The sequence below is a fragment of the Lynx canadensis genome, chromosome B4 (genome assembly GCF_007474595.2).
Source record: "Lynx canadensis isolate LIC74 chromosome B4, mLynCan4.pri.v2, whole genome shotgun sequence".
Taxonomy (NCBI): domain Eukaryota; kingdom Metazoa; phylum Chordata; class Mammalia; order Carnivora; family Felidae; genus Lynx; species Lynx canadensis.
Window position 1 is genome coordinate 44,113,533 of NC_044309.1, and position 22,564 is coordinate 44,136,096.

Here is a 22,564-nt window from a genome sequence, read left to right on the forward strand (position 1 = left end):
AGTTTTATGTGAAAGAAACCCAGGCCTCTTCCAGCCCCTTGCTCCTCCATTAATTCAGTTTTGGCATATTTATTGGCTGTGGAGACTCTCGTGAGATCTTCTGTTTTCCCACACATATCCACAAAGTTATATATGCAGCTAGAACTCACTCAGAGTACAGCCTTCACTAGCATTAAGAGAAGTGTATATTTCCAAAAAAAGTAGTTTATTAGTGACAATGGTAAAGTAGTTCAGATTTAAAGGCTCTAGGGGCTTAGACAAAGCCGAATTTGAATTCTTACTTGAATTCCTATTATATTTGAGGCCTCAAGCAAATGATTTTATTTTCAAAGCCTTAATTTTCTCATCGACACAATGGGACTATCCACTTGGTGAATTTGTTGAGAAATAATGAAAACATTTTGCATTCTTAAGAATGCATTCAAATAACTACAACAAACAATGAATGGCAACAAAAACTTAAACCGAAACAAATTAAATCTATGTCAAATTAGTAATACTATTGTACAGAAAAAAGAAATATAAGTGACTAAAATACAGTGGTTTCTTACTGTTTTTTTATGTAAAACCAGTGTATTCTATAGAAAAAAAACATTTGCAAGCAGTCAAAAACAGTATGTGGCAGTCTTTTCAGTTATCATATTGGTAAAGACATTTTGAAATTATTTTATGCATGATGTAGAAAAAAGTAAATAAACAGTTGCATTGGTATCACAAGAATTCAGTGTACAAAAAAGATCCAACTAGAAAAATAAAAGTATTTAGGATTAAAAGCCCATCATTTTAAACTTGAATTGAAATACAGAAGTATAGCCTTTAAAATGACACATGTATTTCTTAGCGAGATACACCAAAAGTTATAGAAACAATGGCCTTCCAGTCTAATAAACACCACCAGTCTCTACATTACCATTTCAAATATTAACGGTTATTAATGGCAACCAGGATTCCTTGGAGAAGTAAGTAACTTCAGACAGAGCAGGAAGCATTACAGACACACACACACACACACACACACACACACACCCCATTAGGATAATTTGTTGTGCCAGATCACAAAAGAAGCTATAAAACAAAACTTAGATGGAAATAGTGTGTAAAGGACTCAGGAATCAACTCAAAGGTGTTTCCACTGGCAATTTTAAATTTTGAAATGATAATGACAGGTTTAAACAGAAATATGGTAATGATTGCTATAGATGGAAAAAAAATCAAATGTCAAAGATTACTTGAATTTATAATTTTATGTGAAAAATTATGGTCACAATGAAAGATTATCAGAGACAAAACTGATTAGCCTGAAAATTCAGAAAGTTTAGTAAAAATCAAACATTTATTCTGCCTTCTGTTTGTGAATTTCATTTCAAAGAATTTGAAGAGTTCACAAACGAAGTTTTGGGGGGACAATCCCACCCAGTAAATGCAGAAAGAATGATAGGACTAGAAAACTTCCATTTTCCAAACCTTAATAATATAATGGAGCTAGGCAGGAAGCATCAATTGATTTTAAAACCATTAGGGGAAATTTTGATGAGGAAACTTCTATTACAAGGACCAGGCTGATGGCATCTGAATCCATGAAATAATTTTAGTTATGTAACACATGGGGCAACTCAGGATTATTTACCACACCGGGAGATAAAATATTGGCAACAAAATCGCATCATGAAGGTTTCTTTGACCAAAAACAAACAGAGAGAACCTGAATATAATCAATCCTCTATATGGACTATCAGTTAACAGGAAATTTAGGGAGTAGGGGAACAGTTAAACAATACTCTGAGGAAGCAATCACGGTAATATAGAATGTAAGGCTTTAAGAAAAACAAATGACTATTTTCTTTGACAAATCATGGCATGAATAAAACACAGAGGAAGTGTGAAAAAAAGTATAAAAAATAAAGATGATCAGTTTCACAACTGAATATAATTTAGAAATTCATATAAAAGGCATACATTTTAAAATCTCCATATATACAGAAATTAAAGATAACTATTCATTGCTAGGATATTTTAGCTAAAAATATCAGCTATTTAGAAATAAATGATAGTGAAATTATTGTGTACCAAAAGGTCTGGGAAGTCAGTAAATCAAGAGACCAATTTAAAATGATAGGAGCAGGGGCGCCTGGGTGGCTCAGTCGGTTAAGCATCCGACTTCAGCTAAGGTTATGATCTCACGGTCCCTGAGTTCGAGCCCCGCGTCGGGCTCTGTGCTGACAGCTCAGAGCCTGGACCCCGTTTCAGATTCTGTGTCTCCCTCTCTCTCTGCCCCTCCCCTGTTCATGCTCTGTCTCTCTCTGTCTCAAAAATAAATAAACGTTAAAAAAAAAGATTTAAAATGATAGGAGCAGATTAAGTACAATAAAGTAAATCACTTGTCCTTACAATTCAAATCAAGTAAAAGGAAGGAGGTAATAAATACAAGAATGAGTTAGATTATGATGGTTATGATAAGTAAACAGTAGGGAGAATTCACAAAGCAACAGGTTGGTTCTTTTGAAAGGCTGACAAAACAAACAAACACTTGGCAAAATTTGTAAAAGAAAAAACGTTAGAAGGCACAGATAAATATTTTTAGGCATTATAAGGGGACACATATAGAGATATAGAAATGAAATAGTTTAGAAAGTTAAAAGAAAACTGATAATTTTAGTGCAAACAAATTTGAAAGTGTTGACGTTTTGTTAAGAGAAATGTTTAGGGTAAGGCAGCTTATTCCAAGCTTGAATATTTTTAAAACCATGAAAAATATTATTCTTTTTTAAATTTTTAACGTTTATTTATTTGAGAGAAAGAGAGAGAGAGGAGGAGGAGGGGCAGAGAGAGGGAGATAGAGGATCCAAAGCAGGTTCTACCCTCACAGCAGGGATGCGGGGCCCCAGCTCATGAAATGAACCGTGAGATCAGGACCTGAGCCGAAATCGGTAGTCGGCTGCTTAACCACCTGAGCCACCCAGGCGCCCCGAAAATATTTTTTTAAACTCTTTCCATAAAGAGAAGCAGAGGACTTCAGGAAGATTTCTTTGAAAATTTCATGGTTATATTTTTCAATTTTATACAAGCCATTTTGGAAAATAGAAAAAGCATTTCTAAATACATTTCATAGGCTAGCTTAACATTGGCAAGGATAAAATTGCTATTAAAGACAGAGATAGTTTAATACTACATTGAATAAGCTTGATTTCACATTTCTGCCTCTTTATAACTATATAAAATATTATGGATTTGAAAAATACAATTGATACATAAAGCAAATCTACAATACAAATGATTAGCACAATAAGGTTAGTTAACAAATCCAGCAGGTCACATAATTACCATTTTATTGTTGTGGTGAGAACATTTCACTCTCTGTGATTTAAATATTTAATAATAAAATCTTAAAACAAACTTGACTAAATGCTAAGCTTTGTTAATTATGATTGGTGCGTATTACTTTACACAAGCATTTAAAAACTAAATTAAAAAATTTAATTAAATTAAAAAAAATTTAAAATGATTTTTTTCATGACGTTTTATCGTAATTTTCCGCGAAAACGCTGTTCAATCCATGGCTTCATGCCTGTCACAAAACACACAAATGGCAAGTGCACTTGGAATGAAAACCAAAATTATAATGGGTGCACAAAGGTCCACACCTCTGGATTTAGCCTCTGCTTCTCTCTCCTCCCCTTCTTAAGCTCCTTGTCTTCTTCATCATTCTGCTCTTATCAAAATGGATTTTTTTTTGGTAACTTTTTTCGGTTTGTGTATAGTAGACACACGATGTTACGTTCGCTTCGGGTATGGAAGCAGCCTAAATGTCCACCAATAGTCGGATAAGGAAGACATGGTAGATATATATGGACATATACGATGGAATATCACACAGCCCTAAAAAAGGATGAGATTGTGCCATTTGTTGACAACATGGAAGGACCTGGAGAATATTCTGGTAAGTGAAATAAGTCAGGCTGAGAAAGACAAATACTATTGGATTTCACTCATATGTGGAATCTAAAACAGATGAATGAATGAACAAATAAAACGCAGAACCAGACCTATCAATACAAAGTGGCTTCCTTTAGAGTCACAGACTCTTCCAAATGCTGCTCACTTGCACGTTATTATTCCATTTGCCAAGAGTTCTGTCATCCTACTGGTTTGCCGAGAAACATCTTGGTCGCTCCACGGGTGTCACACTCAAACGCCATTTTTGCCTTGAAGCCGAGAAAGTCCGCTTCAAACTCAATTCTTCATTTTCTGTATTTTGCAGCAGTCAGCGCAGTACTAGGGGGAGTAATTCAATTTCTACCAAAATGTGCTGTATTAAAATGGTAGTGGCATTTTGAAATTTTGAGGGTGTATCTGTTGACCTTTCAACCCTTATTTTGAAAATGTTTCAATATAGTAAATTTCACGAACCCTCATATACACTTCACCCAGTTTAGATTTACTTGATTTTCAAAATTTCTAAAAGCCTTCTTAGTGTAAATTTTTGTGTACATTTAATAAACTCATAGTTTGAAATTTAGTTCAACCCTGGGTTCATCAACAGTTTATTAAATGTAAAAATGAATCTGTTCGTTACCCAAAATTTTGCAAAAATTAAACAAAACATTCTTATAGAAGATAAGTTTTTTAACTTATTGGCCTTTATTCCCCTGCAAGGTTATTTTTGTGTCAGGTCATAGATGGAAAAATAATACAATAATTATTGGTGGAATTTTCTGCTGGAACTTTTTTCCACAGCACATTTGGTAAAAGGCTTTTGTGTGTTTGAATCTTTTATATTTTATACATCATCAGCTTTTACACAATCCTCTGCATGCAGATGTATGTGTTTGGAGTTAAACAGTTTTCTGTATAAGCTTTAAAATTTGACCCATAAACTGCACAGGTTCCATTCTGCATGTCAACCATGGTTAGTCTAGATTAGAGAGAAAGACAAATTATATTCATCACTTACTTTATGAATACATAAATATAAAAAATGCAATACAGTTTATTTAAAAATAAGTATTAAAGTAATATCATTTCAGGATGTTTTAGGACCATGCTTGGTATCTCTTAGTTAAAAGATGTGCAAAATATAGCCAACTCGGTTATAAAAGTAGAAGTTTCATTCTAGTATAGGTCCCTATTTTGTCTATATTGGAAATTTGTCATTTTAGGAAGTCTAGGCTCTCTTGGTATATGTACCTGAGCGAAATGAAACGTTTTTGAAAAAGTTTTGTGTTTATATTTATTTTAAAAAGTTTTGTTTTTATTTTGAAAGAGAGACAGTGGGGAGGGGCAGAGAGCGGGGAAGACAGAGAATCCCAAGCAGGCTCCATGCTGTCAGCACGAAGCCTAATGCAGGACTGGATCGCGCAAAAACATGAGATCGTGACTTGAGCTGAGATCAAGAGTCTAGCACTTAACTGAATGAGCCACCCAGGAGCCCTGAAATGAAATTTTTTAAATGTTTTTTTAAACAAGTAAATGAGAAATGCAGTTAGAATTCAATGAGGTCAGCAGATGTCATGTTTTATGCAAAAATAAACAATCTTCTTTAGATATGTGCAACTTTACCTGGTAAGGAAATAAAAATAAATTGTAAAATTCTTTATATTTTATGTGTGTATATATACATACATATATAATATTATATCATATATAACATACATATGTATTATATATACATATATGTGTATATGTTTAGGTGTATATAAATATATATATGTGTTTATAACATAAACTTAAACATATATATGTGCATGTGTGTGTGTGTGTAGGCATTCCATCTGGAGATAGTTCTATCTGTGTGTCTATTTTGCCTTGGAATCTGGTGATTGTTTTCTGCTAGGAACAGGTGAGAAATAGAAGGTTGAGCAAAGAGTGATGATGAATTGATGTGAATCAGAACAATAAAAAAAAAGAAAGACTGTGGTCTGATAGTACGTATTTAAAAGGACAAGAGGAGATGGGGAGCCTGGGCATCTCAGCCAGTTAAGTGACTGACTTTGGCTCAGGTCATGATCTCAAGGTTCATAGGTTCGAGGCCCGCATCGGGCTCTGTGCTGACAGCTCAGAGCCTGGAGCCTGCTTCAGATTCTATGACTCCCTGTCTCTCTACCCCTCCCCAGGCTCACATTCTGTCTCTCTCTTTCAAAAACAAACATTAAAAATTTTTGAAAAAAATAAAAAAAGGACAAGAGAAGAAACTCAGCCTATATAGAAACCACTACCTACTATAAGAGAAAAAACAATTAAGAAATTTTTAGTAACTGCTCTTAGTTGGTCTCAATCTTTGCACATTAGACTTTCACTTTTAAATCGGACTTTGTTTTTCTATTCCTTTCAGCTTCTGTGTCTGTTTTCCCATACCATTCACATCGCTTGTCCACCACAGCATAACTCTGGATTTTACTTGTTTAAAACCATATCTCTGACTGAAGTGTGAAAGTCTTGATAGAGTTCTGTGCTATTCATCCCTGTAGTTATCTCTGTATGGTTTCTGGAAATTGAGTAATGCTCAACAAATACTTATCACGTGCACAAAACGAAACTTAATATGCTAGCTGTTTTGCTTTGGCTTCCAAAACAAACATTTGCACTTGCACAGAGTGCAAGTGCACTCTGTGCGAGTGCACTTATTAGTATTTCCAGAGAATAAACTTTTTTTTTGCCAAAAATAAAATCCAGCCATACAGAAATGAGATCACCCCAGATCAATTCTAAGATAAACTGGGACATCCAAATTCTAAATATATAATGAATAGTCCCTGACAATGAATATAAGGGGACATTTGAAAGAAAAAGATGACAGTAAGAGGTCATTCATTGATCACTGCCAACTAAGCGTTAAAGAAGCAAAGTAAACTTCAAAATCAGTGAGAAGAGATTCTTTAAAGTCATTTAATGATAATTCTGGCTGTAGTGTAAGAAAGGGATTTATTTGACTCTCTGCCACAATTACTCGTTTTATAGCTTAAGTGAATTATTATACATTCTAAGATTCTGTTCCTTACCCACAAAATTAGGTTAAAAATGACCTCTATTGGATGCTTTTTAAGAGTCTTCAATGAGAAGATACATATAAAGTGCTTAAAACTGTCTGCCAGAAAGAACCGAATTAACCTGACATTAGCAAGGATGTTGTTGTGATGTTTTTGTTACTTACTCCAGAATTAGAGGTTCAAATAAGTAAAGTATACTTGAAGTAATGAATTAAAAACTTTTAGAGTCCAAAGAACTTCTGTTTCCTCTGTGATATCATGAGACTTAAGGGCAGCAGACCTGACAAACCACTTCGGTTTTATTTCTGAGATTTGTGCTAACATGGTGAAATTACTAAGCCAGGTATCCTAAGTGATAGAAGTGACCTTTTAAGAGAGCTACCCTAGCATTCATCCAAAAGAGTAAGCCTGTATTCATAAACTCTGTGAGCGCTAGGATGTTGTCACGTGGTTCCGCTATGCCCAGTTGAGCTGTATAATCAAGTGGTTAAAAGAGCAGGCTATAGAAACGGAATACATAGGATACTGGAGAGTCCACAAAGAGCCAGACGGCTGGAGTTCACAGGACATAGAACTTGAGATGAGACAGGTGAACAAATAAAGAGATCTGAGGATATGCAGAAGATCTCACTTGCGTATTTAAGAGTATTGATTAATGCATGTGTGTAAGAAAACTTTCCTAGTGCTTGCACAGGGTCTAAAATCGTGCCTGTCTTCACCAGCCATATTGCAAAACTTCAAATTTCAAAAGGCTTTGGGTAGATTACTTAAAAGTGTCTTTGCTTGGTAGTGGGGCATAATTCATTGTAGACTGAGCATTCTAGTAATGCTTAAAAGCAAGGCCAAACCAGATCAAGCTGTTTCCAAGTAGCTTATTTGTGTCCTGGGGAAAAAAAAAAGAGCTCATGAATAATTTTAGAGACAAAAAATATGTAGCACTAAACAAGGGTGAAATTCACAGTGTATGAAATTAAATAGAAAAGTAACTGTAAGCAAAGACACAAAATAATGTGACCATAAGGAGGAGAAAAATCCATCGATTAAAATTGACCCAGAACAAACACAGATGTTAGAATGAACAGACAAGGATATTGTGATAGGCTTTTGGTTTTTTGGTTTTTGTTTTTTTTAATGTTTATTCATTTTTGAAAGACGGAGAGAGACGGAGCACGAGCAGGGGAGGGGCAGAGAAAGAGGGAGGCACAGAATCTGAAGCAAGTTCCAGGCTCTGAGCTGACAGCAGAGAGCCCAACGCGAGGCTTGAACTACAAACAGTGAGATCATGACCTGAGCTGACGTCGGACGATCAACCGACTGAGCCTCGCGGGCGCCCCAGATATCATGACAGTTTTGATGACTGAATTCCATATATTCAAAAAAGTTAAAGAAATACATGGAAGATTCATGAAATAGCAGCCAGATCAAACTTCCGAAACGAAAAGGTCAGTGTCTGAGATGAACTATACACTTGAAAGGGTAGTGAAAATTAGATATTGCAGGAAAAAAGATTAAAAAAATTGAATTCGGGACAATAGAGAATATCCACAATGAAACACAAAGAAAACAAGTGAAAAGAACACCAGTTCATCACAATTCTAACTTGCTTAATGGATCTGTAATTGTCCTGCGTCTGGGGAAGAGAAAAGAGAAATGAAGAAGGGGAAACACTTGAAGAAATAATGGTAGTTAAATTTTCTAATTGTGCTTGAAAATTATAAACTCACAGATCCGAGAGCCTCAACAAAACGTGAGCACAAGAAATATGAAAAAACTAATCCAAGGCATATTACGGACAAATTCCTCAAATCCTGTTATAAAGAAAAATCATTAAAGCAGTCAGAAGGAGGGAAAATGATGTATTATGGGCTGACTAAATGGATTAAAAGCAAGATACAACAATATGCTGCCTGCAAGAGATGTACTTTAGCTTTGAGGACACACATAGGCCAAAAGTGAACAGATGGAGAGTCATATTCCATGCAAATGATAACCAAAACTGAGCAGGTGTGGCTATAGTTATGGCAGACAAAATAGACTTTAAGTCAAAATCAGTCACACAAGACAAAGGAGGTCACTGCGTTGTAGCAAAGGGGTCAATTAATCAAGGGGATAAAACAAGTTTAAATAACGGACCGTAACAAGTGTCGCCCATAATGCAGAGCAACTGGAACTCTCACACCCTGCTAGTGGGAGGGTAAAATGGCACAGTCATTTTGGGTAGTAGTTTGGCAGTTTCTTAAAAGGTCAAAGACATACCTATTATCCAACCATTCCACTCCTAGATATTTATGTAAGAGAAAAGAAAGCCTATGGTCATACAGAGACTTGTACACAAATATTCATAGCAAGTAGCTTTATTGTTCATGGTCAACAACTGGAAGTTACCCAAATATCCATCAGCAGGCGAAAGGATAGACAAATTGAACTACACCCATAAATAAGATACCTCTCAAGAATAAAAAGAAATTAGTTCTTAAAACATGCTTTGAGGTGGCTGGATCTCAAAATAATTATGCCGAGTGAAAAAGCCAGACATAACAGCAGTGCCTCCATTGATACTAAGTTCTATAAATTGCAGACTAATCTATAGTGACAGAAAGCAGACTAGTTGCCTGGGGACGGAAAGAGGTAGGTAGAAAGGGGGAGAAAGGAGGCGCGTCTGGGTGGCTCAGTCAGTTAAGCGTCCGACTCTTGATTTGGGCTCAGGTCATGATCTCATGGTTCGTGAGATGGAGAGCCAGTCTGAGCTCTCCACTGACAGCACATAGCCTGCTTCGGATTCTCTCCCTCCTTCTTTCTCTGCCTCTGCTCTGTTTACGTGTGTGCTCTCTCTCTCTTACAATAAATAAATAAACATTAAAAAAAAGAAAGGAGTAGGAAGGAAAGATTACAAGGGTGCAAAGGAAAGTTTGGCAGGTGATAAATGTTGATTATCTTGATGTTATTAACGGTTTTGTGGATGTATACATTTCTCAGAATTTATCAAATTGCACATTTCAAATATATGCAGTTTCTTGAATGTAATTGTATCTCAACAATTCAGGTAAAACTTGAAAGAATGAATATATGTGATACTTAACCTCTCTGCTTTAGTCTCCTTATCTGTAAACAGGGTGTAGTATTAGACTTACCTTGCACTGCACTTGGCACATTGCAATTAATGTTACTCATTGTTGTGGTATTGGCTGCTCGGCTCCACAATATCCTAAATTTAGGCCCTCAGAGCTTTCTGCTGAATCTATTAGAATATGGGAGCATCCTGGGATTGTGTGAGGTAACGTGATCATTGAGAGACCACAGGGCTAGTTTAGGGACAAACCCCCGAAGAGACACCGATTGGTATAAACTTACTGGTCGGGTAAGAGAATGCTGCCATCTTCCCATTGCCATGATCCATTTGGTGGCGTTTGTATTAGTCCCATCCAATGATAAGACTTCACCAATTTTAGGAAATCCTGGTTGAAACCACAAATAGAACCAGTGCTAAGACTTTTAGTTAATTCAAGGCCATAATCATGTAATCATTTTTTTCCTCACACTCGGGGAAATGGATTCTGTCCTCTAGCCTAATTCTGACTTAAACAACACCATACCTCATACCTACAAAATGCTTTCTTATTTTTAATGCAGAAAGACTTAGGGTAGACATATCTGGGTTAGCGCCCCACTTATGTTTCAGGTAATAGTCCAGTGATTAGGAGTAAATAGAGGAAGGGAAATTAAAATAAATACTCAACCTGGTGTTCTCTGCTGTATATCTTCAAGAGACTGGAATTTTGAGACACACAAGAGGCTTGGCTTTGGTACCAGCTTTTGCTTTCATTAAAAAATTGGTAGCAGGTATTTCTATAACATATCCAGTTTTTAGGACATGGGCCACAATAACTTTCTAGAAAGGGAAAATATATTATTAATACTGTACAGGTCTGCGCATTATAGCAGATTCTGTCTAGACAAATTAAATACCTTTTATTCCAACTCTAACATTTCAGATGAACCAATCTGATCATCTCCAATGACATGGCCCCACACATTTGTATATATACACAGATGCCAAAGACTAAGTATTTTCTGCTTTTTAGGAGCACTCCTTCATTGTTAAAAGATGAACAAATAAAATAAAAATGTTGGAACGCTACGGATTACGGACAAGAATTCATCATTTTCTTATACACGCTCTTGTTAACACTGTGGGATACATGCCTATACCCAATTATACAGAGATACATGTAATTTGTGCTTCAAAATATTAGAAGACTTTCACTTACCTTGTAAAGGAAGTGGAGCTTCTTGGTGGAATAATGCTATTAAAATAATCATTGAGAGGATTAAGAGGTACGAACTTCCAGTTGTAAAATAAGTATGTTATAAAGATGACAAGTACAGCACAGGGAGGATAGTCAATATTGTAATGACCTTGTATAGTGAGAGATGGTGATTATGCTCTCCGCAGTGGGCATTGAGTAATGTATACAAGTGTCGAATCACTACCTTGTACATCTAAAACCTTGTATGTAAGACATATTTCAATAACAAAAAACGATAATTAGTAAAAGGGTTTCTGTTGTTAGTAACTTACGGTTCTAGAAAAAGTAGTTGACAAATTTCTAGACAGATAGCAAAAATATAAGGACATGTCCAGTATTATTAGTTTTTGTTGCTGTGCATCTGAATGCTAATCAAAGTAATGCATTGCAACCATTAGGTCGAGAACGCTCTATGTAGGCCAATGGGCACATGAAAAGATGCTCAACCTCAGTCCTCATTAGGGAAATACAAATCAAAACCACACTCAGATACCACCTCATGCTGGTCAGAGTGGCTAAAATGAACAAATCAGGAGACTATAGATGCTGGTGAGGACGTGGAGAAACAGGAACCCTCTTGCAATGTTGGTGGGAATGCAAATTGGTGCAGCCGCTCTGGAAAACAGTGTGGAGGTTCCTCAAAAAATTAAAAATAGATCTACCCTATGACCCAGCAATAGCACTGCTAGGAGTTTACCCAGGGAGACAGGAGTACTGATGCATAGGGGCACTTGTACCCCAATGTTTATAGCAGCACTTTCAACAATAGCCAAATTATGGAAAGAGACTAAGTGTCCATCAACTGATGAATGGATAAAGAAGTTGTGGTTTATATATACAATGGAATACTACTTGGCAATGAGAAAGAATGAAATCTGGCCTTTTGTAGCAACGTGGATGGAACTGGAGAGTGTTACGCTAAGTGAAATAAGCCATACAGAGAAAGACAGATACCATATGGTTTCACTCTTATGTGGATCCTGAGAAACTTAACAGAAGACCATGGGGGAGGGGAAAGAAAAGAGAGAGAGAGAGAGAAAGAGAGAGAGAGAGAGAGAGAGAGAGCCAAAGCATAAGAGACTCTTAAAAACTGAGAATAAATTGAGGGTTGATGTTGGGGTGGGAGGGAGGGGAAAGTGGGTGATGGGCATTGAGGAGGGCACCTGTTGGGATAAGCACTGGGTGTTGTATGGAAACCAATTTGACAATAAATTTTCATATTAAAAAAAAAAGAATGCTCTATCTACTTCTCTACTGTCACTTACAATGTATGATTATGGCACCGCATATCATTACCATAATAATGAAGTGGATCCCCAGAGCTATAGCAATGGAATGGACTAGGAAAAATGGAGATGCTGTAAGAAACAAAAGAAAACAAACAAGCAAACAAACAAACAAAAAAAGAGTGAGAAAGATGAGAAAATAAGGATTAAACATTTTTGGTATGCTCATGTTTAATATAAACATTAGATTTTTTTTTAATAGGAGGGGTGGTATCAGTACTTTTACCCTAATTATTTTTCCCAGAATAAGTAACATAGGTACTTTGCAAATGATTAAAAAAAGAGAGACTATAGAAATGCATACATATTCCCTCCTGCTTCTCCACAAAAGTCCCCCAGTTTCGTCCTTAGTATAAATCATGGTTATAATTTTTAAACTTTTTCATGTAGATACAATAACAAATACAGACAGTTCCCTTCAATCCCTTTTTAAAAACACACCTTTAAGAAACTGCGCAAAATATCCCGTGAGTTTTTTTCACTTAAGGAAATATCTTGGAGATTATTCCACGTCATGTCTTGTACAGTTGTCAAATTTTTATACATAGCTTCTTGCATTGTCTTTCACTGGTATATGGACAAAAATCTCCTGACAGTCTTTAATTTTTTTCCCAATGTGTATTTAAATTGTTTCTTAGTTTTGCTATTAGATATCACAAGATGAATACATTTTTACATAATTGCACATCTTTTTGAGTTCCTCTCTGGGAGAAGTCCCCCATATGATTTCACTCATATGTGGAATTTAAGAAACAAAATAAATGAACATAGAGGGGAAAAAAGAAACACACCAAGAATCAGACTCTTAACTTCAGAGAATAAACTGATAGTTACCAGAGGGGAGAAGGGTGAGGACGTGCTAAATAGGTAATGGGGATTAAGGAACACACTTGTGATGAGCACCGAATATTACATGGAAGTGATGAATCCCTAAATTCCAAACCGGAAACTAATATTACACTCTATGTTAATTAACTGGAATTTAGATGAAAACTTGAAAAGAAACTCAAGAAACTACAGTCTCAATTGTCATTATTATGTTAATGATAATCTCATCATTTGCAGAGCATGAAAAAAATCCCAAACTGAACAGTTTCTGCTTAACTGTATTATATATTCCAATAGTACAGTAGAGTGAATTTCATTTCTCCTTTCCTCCTGAAGGTAAAATAAACTGAATGTTTGCCACTGATCTAATCATACGGATTCCACAGTTCCCCTCAACATACCGAGAGCAGACAAATAGATGCGACGTGGAACTTACGGTTTTCTCTATATTTGCTTGTGTTTAATACACGCCTTCTCTTTGGTCGTGTGGAAATACCATGATATACCAGCTCAGAGTTGGAATTATGGACTGCGTCCATGGCTAGACGAAAACAATTCAGGCCAATAGGAGTCATAGCCTTTCTGCCACTTGGGTCACACATTTTCACAACTTCACTTGCCATTCTATTCATGTCCCTTTTCAATAACATCAAGTTACTTTTGTTTTATACTACTTCATGATTATGATTTTTGTACTTTTAAGATGATTAAAATTAGATTTATTCTATGGCAAAATCTCTCTAGCAAGATCTTCCATTCTATTAAAATAAGTCAATTCTTAATGTGCAATGAAATGAAACATTATAACAATGACAGTGTAGGAGTGCCTGGGAGTCAGTTAAGTGCCCGACTCTTGGTTTTGGCTCAGATAATGATCTCACATTTCGTTAGGGGCACAGAGCCAGCTTGGGATTGTCTCTCGCTTTCTTCCCACCCTTCCCCACTCACTTACACATGCACTCTCTCTCTCTCTCAAAATAAATACATAAATTAAAAAAATTAAAATAAAATAAAGACAGTGTATAATAAGAAAGACAGGGACCTAAAGAGTTAGATATGTGTTTAACTCATGGAGCCACATTTGCTAAGTTAACAACTTGAAAGAAAGAAAGAAAGAAAGAAAGAAAGAAAGAAAGAAAGAAAGAAAAAAAGAAAGAAAGAAAGAGGGAGGAAGGAAGGAAGGAAGGAAGGAAGGAAGGAAGGAAGGAAGGAAGGAAGAAGAAATGATAAGAAAAAAGAGAAAAGGAAAGAACAAAGGACATCAGTACAATTAGTTATGGGTATTTTAAAAAGTGAAATTAAGTAATATGCATTTAGTATCAATAATGTTCATCATGTAGTAAACACTTACTAAATGCCTAGTTTTTGTTTAAAGTGAGGGATATACAATGAATAAAATAATAAGGCATAACATTTTAAGGTAAAGAAACATAAAAGAATCTTGTCCCTGAACAAAACAAGTAAAAAATCATTTTGCTCTCTTTCTGAGATAGCAATCATTACCTTTTACAAATGGAATGTTAATACTAATTATCTTTTATACTTAAAATTATACTGAAGCATTTTTTTTACATACCATATGTAATTTAATTATCAAACATGTGAAGAGGGTAGGTATTATTTTGTGGATGAAGAAATTGAATGTTACAGGTGGCCAAAATCATATTGCTTATTTAATATAATGCTAGAAATAGAAATCTACTAAGGTCAATATAACGTGTTTTATATCTCTACTCGATAGAAAAAGGAAACTTAAGTGCGTAGAAGCTGTGGATTGCCCTCAGATCTCAAAGCTAGAGACTGGTGAAAGTCTGTGGAACATTCTTCCAGCTCTCAATCATTATGCTGTCACTATTTCAGGCTGCCTCAGATTGTGAAAGATTTTACTTTAGGTAGTTAATAAAAAAAAAAAAAGGAGGAAAAAAATCTTTCAAGTTTTTGAAAACTTTATTTAAAATATAACATGAACATAATATGAAATGGACATAAGTGAATCAGAGTAATTTGCTTTCTTCTTTTTAGTGTTCATTTATTTATTTTGAGAGACAGAACATGAGGAGGGGAGAGGTAGAGAGAGACAGGCAGAGACAGAATCCCAACCAGGCTCTGCACAGTCAACATAGAGACTGATGTGGGGTTGAATTCAAGAACTGTGAAATCATGACCGGAACCAAAACCAAGAGTCAGCCGCTTAACTGAATGAGCCACCCAGGCACCCCTGGAGTAATTTGCTTTCTTATGCCTTGTGTGCTTGTATCAAATTCTAGGTATCTTAACAATTACAGAGGGGCACCTGGGTGGCTCAGTCAGTCAAGCGACCCACTCCGGCTCAGGGCGTGGTCTTGCGGTTCATGAGTTCGAGCCGCACGTCCAGCTCTGTGCTGATAGCCCAGAGCCTGGAGCCTGCTTCAGATTCTGTGTCTCCTTCTCTCTCTACACCTCCATTGTTCGTGCTCTCTCTATTTATTTCAAAAATAAACATTAAAAAAATTATTAAAAAATTATATACAAGTCAGGGTGCCTGGGTGATTAAGTCGGTTAAATCTCTGGCTCTTGACTTCAGCTCATGTCATGATCTCATGGTTTGTGGGTTTGAGGCCCATGTCAGGCTCTGCGCTGACAGTACAGAGTCTGCTTGGGATTCTCTCTCTCCTTCTCTCTCTCTGTCCCTGGTATACTCTCTCACTCTGTCTCATAATAAATAAATAAACTTAAAAAAAATTATACACAAACCAAACTGCACATTTAAGTGGTAAGTACATACCCATGCTGTGACAAGCCCACCGATCTCGGACCAGATTCATTGTATAATTATGACTGTTTCTTTACGCCAGTGGTGATCAAAAAAACTTCGTTTTACAAAGGAATCCTGAATAAAATAAAATTGGGCATTTTTTCTTGATTTCTTTCCTTAGGGTGAGATGACATATCTTCATTAGGAAAATGAGACCATGACAGTATTTTTACCGTTCATATATATAAAGGGAAAAAATGAAAATAAGAGTTCATACAAAGCCAGGTAAATAAACCAAGTAAAATTAATTTTTTAAACTTCTCTTGGTTACAAAATAATAAATAATTATTTCAAAAAAATAACGGGCGTTTTAATTCACCTACATTAAGATACGTAATCAGAAATATTTTTTATCACTGATATCGAATGACAACACACATAATTTTCTTTTTTTTTTAATTTTTTTTAAAGTTTATTTATTTTTGACAGAGACAGAGTGCGAGCATGAGCTGAGGAGGTGCAGAGAGAGAGAGGGAGACACAGAATCCGAAGCAGGCTCCGGGCTCCAAGCTGTCAGCACAGAGCCTGACACGGGGCTTGAACTCACGAACTGTGAGATCATGACCTGGCTGAAGTCGGACGCTTAACCGACTGAGCCACCCAGGTGCCCCAACACACATAATTTTCTGTCTATAGTTATTTTATGTTGTTAATTCAACATGAATTCAACTTCTGTCCATATCATCACCACCACCATCATCATCACCTATAAGTTGTCATCACCATCATTAGCAAAAATAATCTCATATTTATATAGTAACATCTTATCATGTCCAGAAGAACTCTCAGGAAAAAAATGGCTATTTAATAACTATATATCATGCTTAGGTTAAAAAAAAGCCATTTCATATTTGATCACGGTAGTTGGAAGTAACAACATGTTTTTCATTTTGCAAATAAAGCTGTGTATCACAGAAGGTTAAGTGCCTGGCACCAGCCCAGAAAACTCAGGTGTGAGAATTCAAGTTCAAATTCCATTCTTTAATCCCAAAAGTAGATTCATTCTTGGAGTTTTGTTTGATGATACCACTCCATCAAACACTCCATGTTTCTTTATAGCAACACCATAACTTACTCTTCAGTAAGTTTATCCTATCTATTCATCATTGAATACAGGAAAAAAGAGTATATACCTCAGAAGTAAGAAGCATTCTTTACCCTCCACAATTCTATTCAAACAGCTAAAAAGCAGTTATAATTCCCTTATTGTGTAAATCGTTTTGGAAACTTTCTTGAGTTTGAAATCTCAAGAATTTCTCATTTCTGGACTAATAGTTGTCAGAAACAAAAACACACACAGAAACACACCTGATCCAAGAAGGAAGATCTTGATTCTTGTGGATAAAAGCCTCCTAGACAACTGAAAAATTGAGACATGTCCTGGGTTACTGATTTAGAATGAAAACTAGAGATGTCACCTTTGATCCCTGAGGGAGATATGATAGATGTTATTTTAATCTCACCTTGTGAAAAAACACAAAACAACCACAGTATTTCCGCCTTATCACAGCACAGAAAATTCTAACAGATGAAATAAATGTGAGGTGTGAACACGATTTTATGACTTAAAATGATTAATCCAGTGACAAGAAGTTTCCCAGAGTTAAGAGAGTTATGATGGGATTACATAATCTCTTTCTGAATTAAAAGTGAAAAATTGTTCTAAAATATGGCCGTAAGTACGGTGTGAAAACAAATAAGAAAATTAAATTAACTTCTTAATCATCCTGTGTACATGCTGTTATAAATTTGAATGGAACCAAGTATGCGATATATTTCATGTAAATTGGAACTATAGAAAGATATCTTTCATATATATATGTATATGCACACACATAAATGCATACATGTGAATAGACATATATGTGTACATATATAACCTTTTAATTATAAAAATATAAAGTGTGAACAAAATAAAAATTCTATGATGAACCATCATATGTCTAGCTCAAACATTATCAATTTGTAGCCAATATGATTTCATTTATGATATACGTGGTATCTCAGATCCATTTCTGTTCCTATTAAATAAGTCCCTTTCTCTATTTTCCTTAAACATCACTCATTATATTACTGTCTATTATTCAGAACAATAGCACCAAATCGTATGCCAAAAAAGCAACAATCAACTAATGTCTTAGTATTCTGGTTTTTAGCTACTCATAATTTTTGTTACATTAAGAAATTATAAAAGGAACTGTCACAGCCAAAAGGAGCTTAAAGAGACGTAATGACTAAATGTAATATGGTATCCTGGCTGGGCTAATGAAACAGAAAAGAAGATATTAGGTAAAAACTAAGGAAACCTGAAAAAAGTTTGTTCTTTATTTAAAATATGTCGGTATCAGTTCATTCATTGTGACAAATGGGTCATAATGTCAGCTGTTAATACAGGAAACTGGAGATGGGGTATATGGAAACTCTCTGTACTATATTTGCAATTTTTCTATAAATTTAAGACTATTATAAAATAAAGGGTTTATTTAAAAACAAGTACTGGGGCTTCTTTATGATGTTATAATAATAATTATTTCATTAGTATAATACACATGGGATGCTTTAAATAAACAAAAAGACACTGGAGAGAAATATCTGAAAAAGCAGTCACTCCCATTAACTCTTCACTGAACATGAGCTCATGAAAACAAACTTCAATCAGTGCATCTAAGTCCATTCAATCAGAGATCATGATTAGGCAATAATCTTTAGCTAATAAAACAATTGGACATTGTAACAAGCTATGTACAATATGTATCACATACAATTAACATACACAAGCACTGATTCCACAAAATTTGATAAAGCTAGAAAAAATAATGAAATCAGTAGGTTATTTGAAATCTTCCCATATGGTCAACACAAATGCCAAATAGTTTTACGGGAGAGAAATAATAAACTTTCAAGAAAAAGGCATTATAACTTACACAAACTCTTCTAGATGGTGTGGAAAAAAGGAATAGTTGTTATTTCTTTCACTACAAGTGGAATTATCTTGGTGCCTAAATTAGGTGAGAATATGTTAAGAAAGGAAAAAGAAAAGTCAATCTCATTTATGAAAATTGCTGCAAAATCCTAAAACAGCACTAAACCAAAACAAACAGTGTGTAATACTCATATAGTTGATCAAATTGAGTTTATTTCAGGAGTGTAATAGTTTTCCTTTGAAAGAAAAATCATTAAATGTAATTTGCTATAAACAATAGATTAAAGAAATAGAATATGATTACATCAAGGTGGAAAGCACATTTGCTGTAATTCAACACCTTTTCATGATAAAAACAATCATTAGCAGACATATGAGAGGATTTATATCAATATCGTTCTTAACTTTGAGATATTAATAGTCTTTTGGAAAATCATAAAACAAAGCAGTCTCTAACATCCCTTCTTCTCAATGTTATTGTGGAGATTTTTCAGCACATTTAAGACCACCATAGGAAATTAAACAGATAAGGCCTTAAATTTATTTATTTATTTTTTTCTGATGATATATTTATTGTCAGGGAGGAAGATCTTCCTCTGCTATGGTCCTTCTAGTTGAACTTAGAATCAAATTGACATGAGACAGACTAACAGGAGAAAATCAAATTTAATAGGCGTCGGAATGGGAAATCCACACAGATATGAAATTCCAAAGGCAATCAGGCAACATAAAGCTCATATGAAGTTAAGGAGAAGGGGAGGGCCTGAGGATACAAAAGGAAGAAAACTCCTTAGCAAGAAGGTAAAAGGAGATGTTTGGAATAACAACAACAAAGGCTGCCCTGTTATGCAGTTAAGTTCCTTAAGTAAAGGGGAGTCTCTGTTAATAGCTCGCTCCTTTCCAAAGTAAATGGATGCTAAGCACATACTCCTCATCTGTCACCTTGGAACATTTATTGAGGATTTGCTGAACAACAGTGATCATGTGGTGACATGTAAAATTCCAAAGGATGTGACATAATCTTCAGAAAACATACTTTCTAATAAATGAAATTAAACTCACAAAAATGTATACAGAAATGCTCATCTGACTACAAAAATATACGTATGGGCTTCATATGGCATTATTTATCTGGCCTCTTAAAACTATTGGCGAAAGAAAGTACCAGTGCTTTGCAAACAGCCTGGGTTCAAGTCATTTAAGAGCACCCATCACCACTTCAACAAACTACTGGGAAATTGCTTTTGTTAAATGAGAATAACCATCCTCCAAGCCCCAGTCCACTGGTCTTGACGTACATGGCCGAGCGTGTATTAAGCTCTTCCTGTGTATCCTAAGCAGAGGAGGTGTTGAGCCACAGTGCAACTTTGTGGTGAGAAACTGTCCTCTCTGCAGGATGCTTACCTCAAGATGTGACACTGAACCTGGATGTGGTCAGAGGTATTTACTGGGCAGTTGCCCAGAAATGAAAGTATAAGGTATGTGGTCAGGACCAGATGGAACTTTTGTAGTCTTGACTTTCCTGTAAATATTTTTGAACTGATCAGAGACAGGTCCAAAAGACAAATTCTAAAGTCAACAAAACAAGAAAGTAAATCAAACAAGACAGAGAAAGAGAGCTGAGTCTGGATGCTAATGGACATATCGAAGTAAAAATATCTGAAATATAGAGAACACGCTGATGGTTACCAGAGGGAAGGTGGCTGCAGGGATGGGTGAAATAGGTGAAGAGGGTTAAGAATACACTCATCATGATGAGCACTGAGTAATATATAGAATTGTTGAATCACTCACTATATTGTACACTTGATACTAACATAACACTATGTGTTAACAATACTGAAAGATTTTTTTTTAATTAAAAAAATGTTTATTTTTGAGAGTGAGAGAGAGAGACAGAATGAGAGCAGGGGAGGGACAGAGAGAGGGGGAGACCCAGAATCTGAAGCAGGCTCCAGGCTCTGAGCTGTCAGCACAGAGCCCGGTGCAGGGCTGGAACGCACAAACTGCCAGATCATGACCTGAGCGGAAGTTGGATGCTTAACCAACTGAACCACCATATGCCCCTGCCTTATGGGATTTCTATTCTTCCTGCAGGTGGTCATAACGTAGTACACAAGTCTCTTCAGCACACTTAGCATACACTCTGGTATCTTCTATGCCCCCAAGTCACATTCCTGAGTGCCTTTCTCTTAGAGTCATACCAACAGGACCAAATCTATTGATTTTTATTTTGTTAAGTTTCAAGAAAAGCCCACATAGCCTAGATCATCTTGAAGTAAAATTAGATAATTTCATGAAAGTCTATAAATTCTTATCCTGACATTAGTCCTAAGCATCCAAATACCCTCTGACCTCTTACCTTTAAGCCAATCTTGTATCTCTTAGTCCTGGTTTTTGCTATACTTGCCCTATAAATGACTTAATTTGTACTTCAACTTTTACTCTAATTTTGCCTTATAATTTAATTTGATATTTAATTTAATTTTCTGTGAATGCCATTGCATTTGCTTTTACTATTATAAGTAATTTCACAAAATATTTTCCTGTATTCATTTTATGTTGTTTTTAAGGTCTGGTAAACAACTAGCTATTTCACAAAAATTTTTTCCTATGATTTAAGGGGACAGTAAGTTATGAAGTAGCCATATATGCTAACTGTGTTCAACTTGATCCAACACAGGAGTAATATTTTTTTAAGTTTATTTTTTCATTTTGAGAGAGAGAATGGAAGCAGGGGAGAGAGAGAGAGAGAGAGAGATTGAATCCCAAGCAGGGATTCCCAAGAATCCCAAACAACTGACAATGTGGAGCCCAATGTGGGGCTCAAACTCATGAACCACGAGACCATGACCTGAGCCAAAACCACAAGAGTCAGACTCTTTACCGACTGAGCCACGCAGGTGCCCCCACAGGAGTAATATTTTTAAGTGGAAAAGCATATTTGTTCTTTTATTATTTTTATATTCAAGTATTTTATAGTCAAATAGTGCCTGTATTACAATGTTCTCGTGGCATAACTATGCCTTTGCTTCGGAAAAGCATATGGAGATCTTGTGTGAAAGGGTATGTGGAGTTATTTCTAGAGAATGTATTGTAAGTCCTGGAGGGTGAATGGGACAATAGCGGAAACGTGAGCAATGTTCTGGTCTCCAGGCTGTCAAACGCGATAGCATTATGAGATACAGATCCCCATGACCCCCAGAGGACAGTGAAGATACAAAACCTGCTGCAACTCCCTGACACTCCTTGAAAGTAACAGGTACTTCCTGAATGCCTTCACATAGCCACCAGGTGTATGTCTGGTTAATGTCTGAAGACCCTTTGTGTTCTTTTTCCATGCTTTGATATTCTTTGATACATATAGCTAATAAAATATGAAATAAAGGCTATGTGCATTCTACTGTTGCTGTTGCTCTCTCACAGAGGCAGCCCTGCATGTC

The 22,564-nt window shown here is 35.7% G+C and overlaps 1 protein-coding gene across 4 annotated transcripts; it reads right to left on the reverse strand.

Annotated features, from left to right (window-relative positions):
* Positions 1 to 3,025: 3,025 nt before the first annotated feature.
* LOC115518861 (NKG2-D type II integral membrane protein) lies at positions 3,026 to 17,604 on the reverse strand. Of its 4 annotated transcripts, XM_030322413.1 has the most exons (8): positions 17,507 to 17,604; positions 16,169 to 16,273; positions 13,841 to 13,945; positions 12,556 to 12,648; positions 11,252 to 11,287; positions 10,721 to 10,872; positions 10,335 to 10,438; positions 3,026 to 4,912 (listed from the first exon to the last, which is right to left on the reverse strand). In XM_030322413.1, the coding sequence occupies exons 2-8, from the start codon at positions 16,206 to 16,208 to the stop codon at positions 4,795 to 4,797; spliced, it is 648 nt and encodes a 215-aa protein (XP_030178273.1). In that variant the 5' UTR covers positions 16,209 to 16,273; positions 17,507 to 17,604; the 3' UTR covers positions 3,026 to 4,794. The 4 variants fall into 4 exon arrangements, with proteins under 4 accessions (XP_030178273.1, XP_030178274.1, XP_030178275.1 ...); XM_030322414.1 differs by lacking the exon at positions 16,169 to 16,273; XM_030322415.1 differs by lacking the exon at positions 12,556 to 12,648.
* Between the last annotated feature and the right edge of the window lie 4,960 nt (positions 17,605 to 22,564).

What these genes read in the sequence shown, in the direction of transcription:
- LOC115518861 (XM_030322413.1), bottom strand. Translation starts at nt 16,208, where the DNA reads ATGAATCTGGTCCGAGATCGGTGGGCTTGTCACAGCATGG. An exon ending in AAGCAAATATAGAGAAAACC is followed by an intron (nt 12,649 to 13,840) that starts GTAAGTTCCACG and finishes TGTTTCTTACAG; the next exon opens with CATCTCCATTTTTCCTAGTC. An exon ending in TATACAGCAGAGAACACCAG is followed by an intron (nt 10,439 to 10,720) that starts GTTGAGTATTTA and finishes GGTTTCAACCAG; the next exon opens with GATTTCCTAAAATTGGTGAA.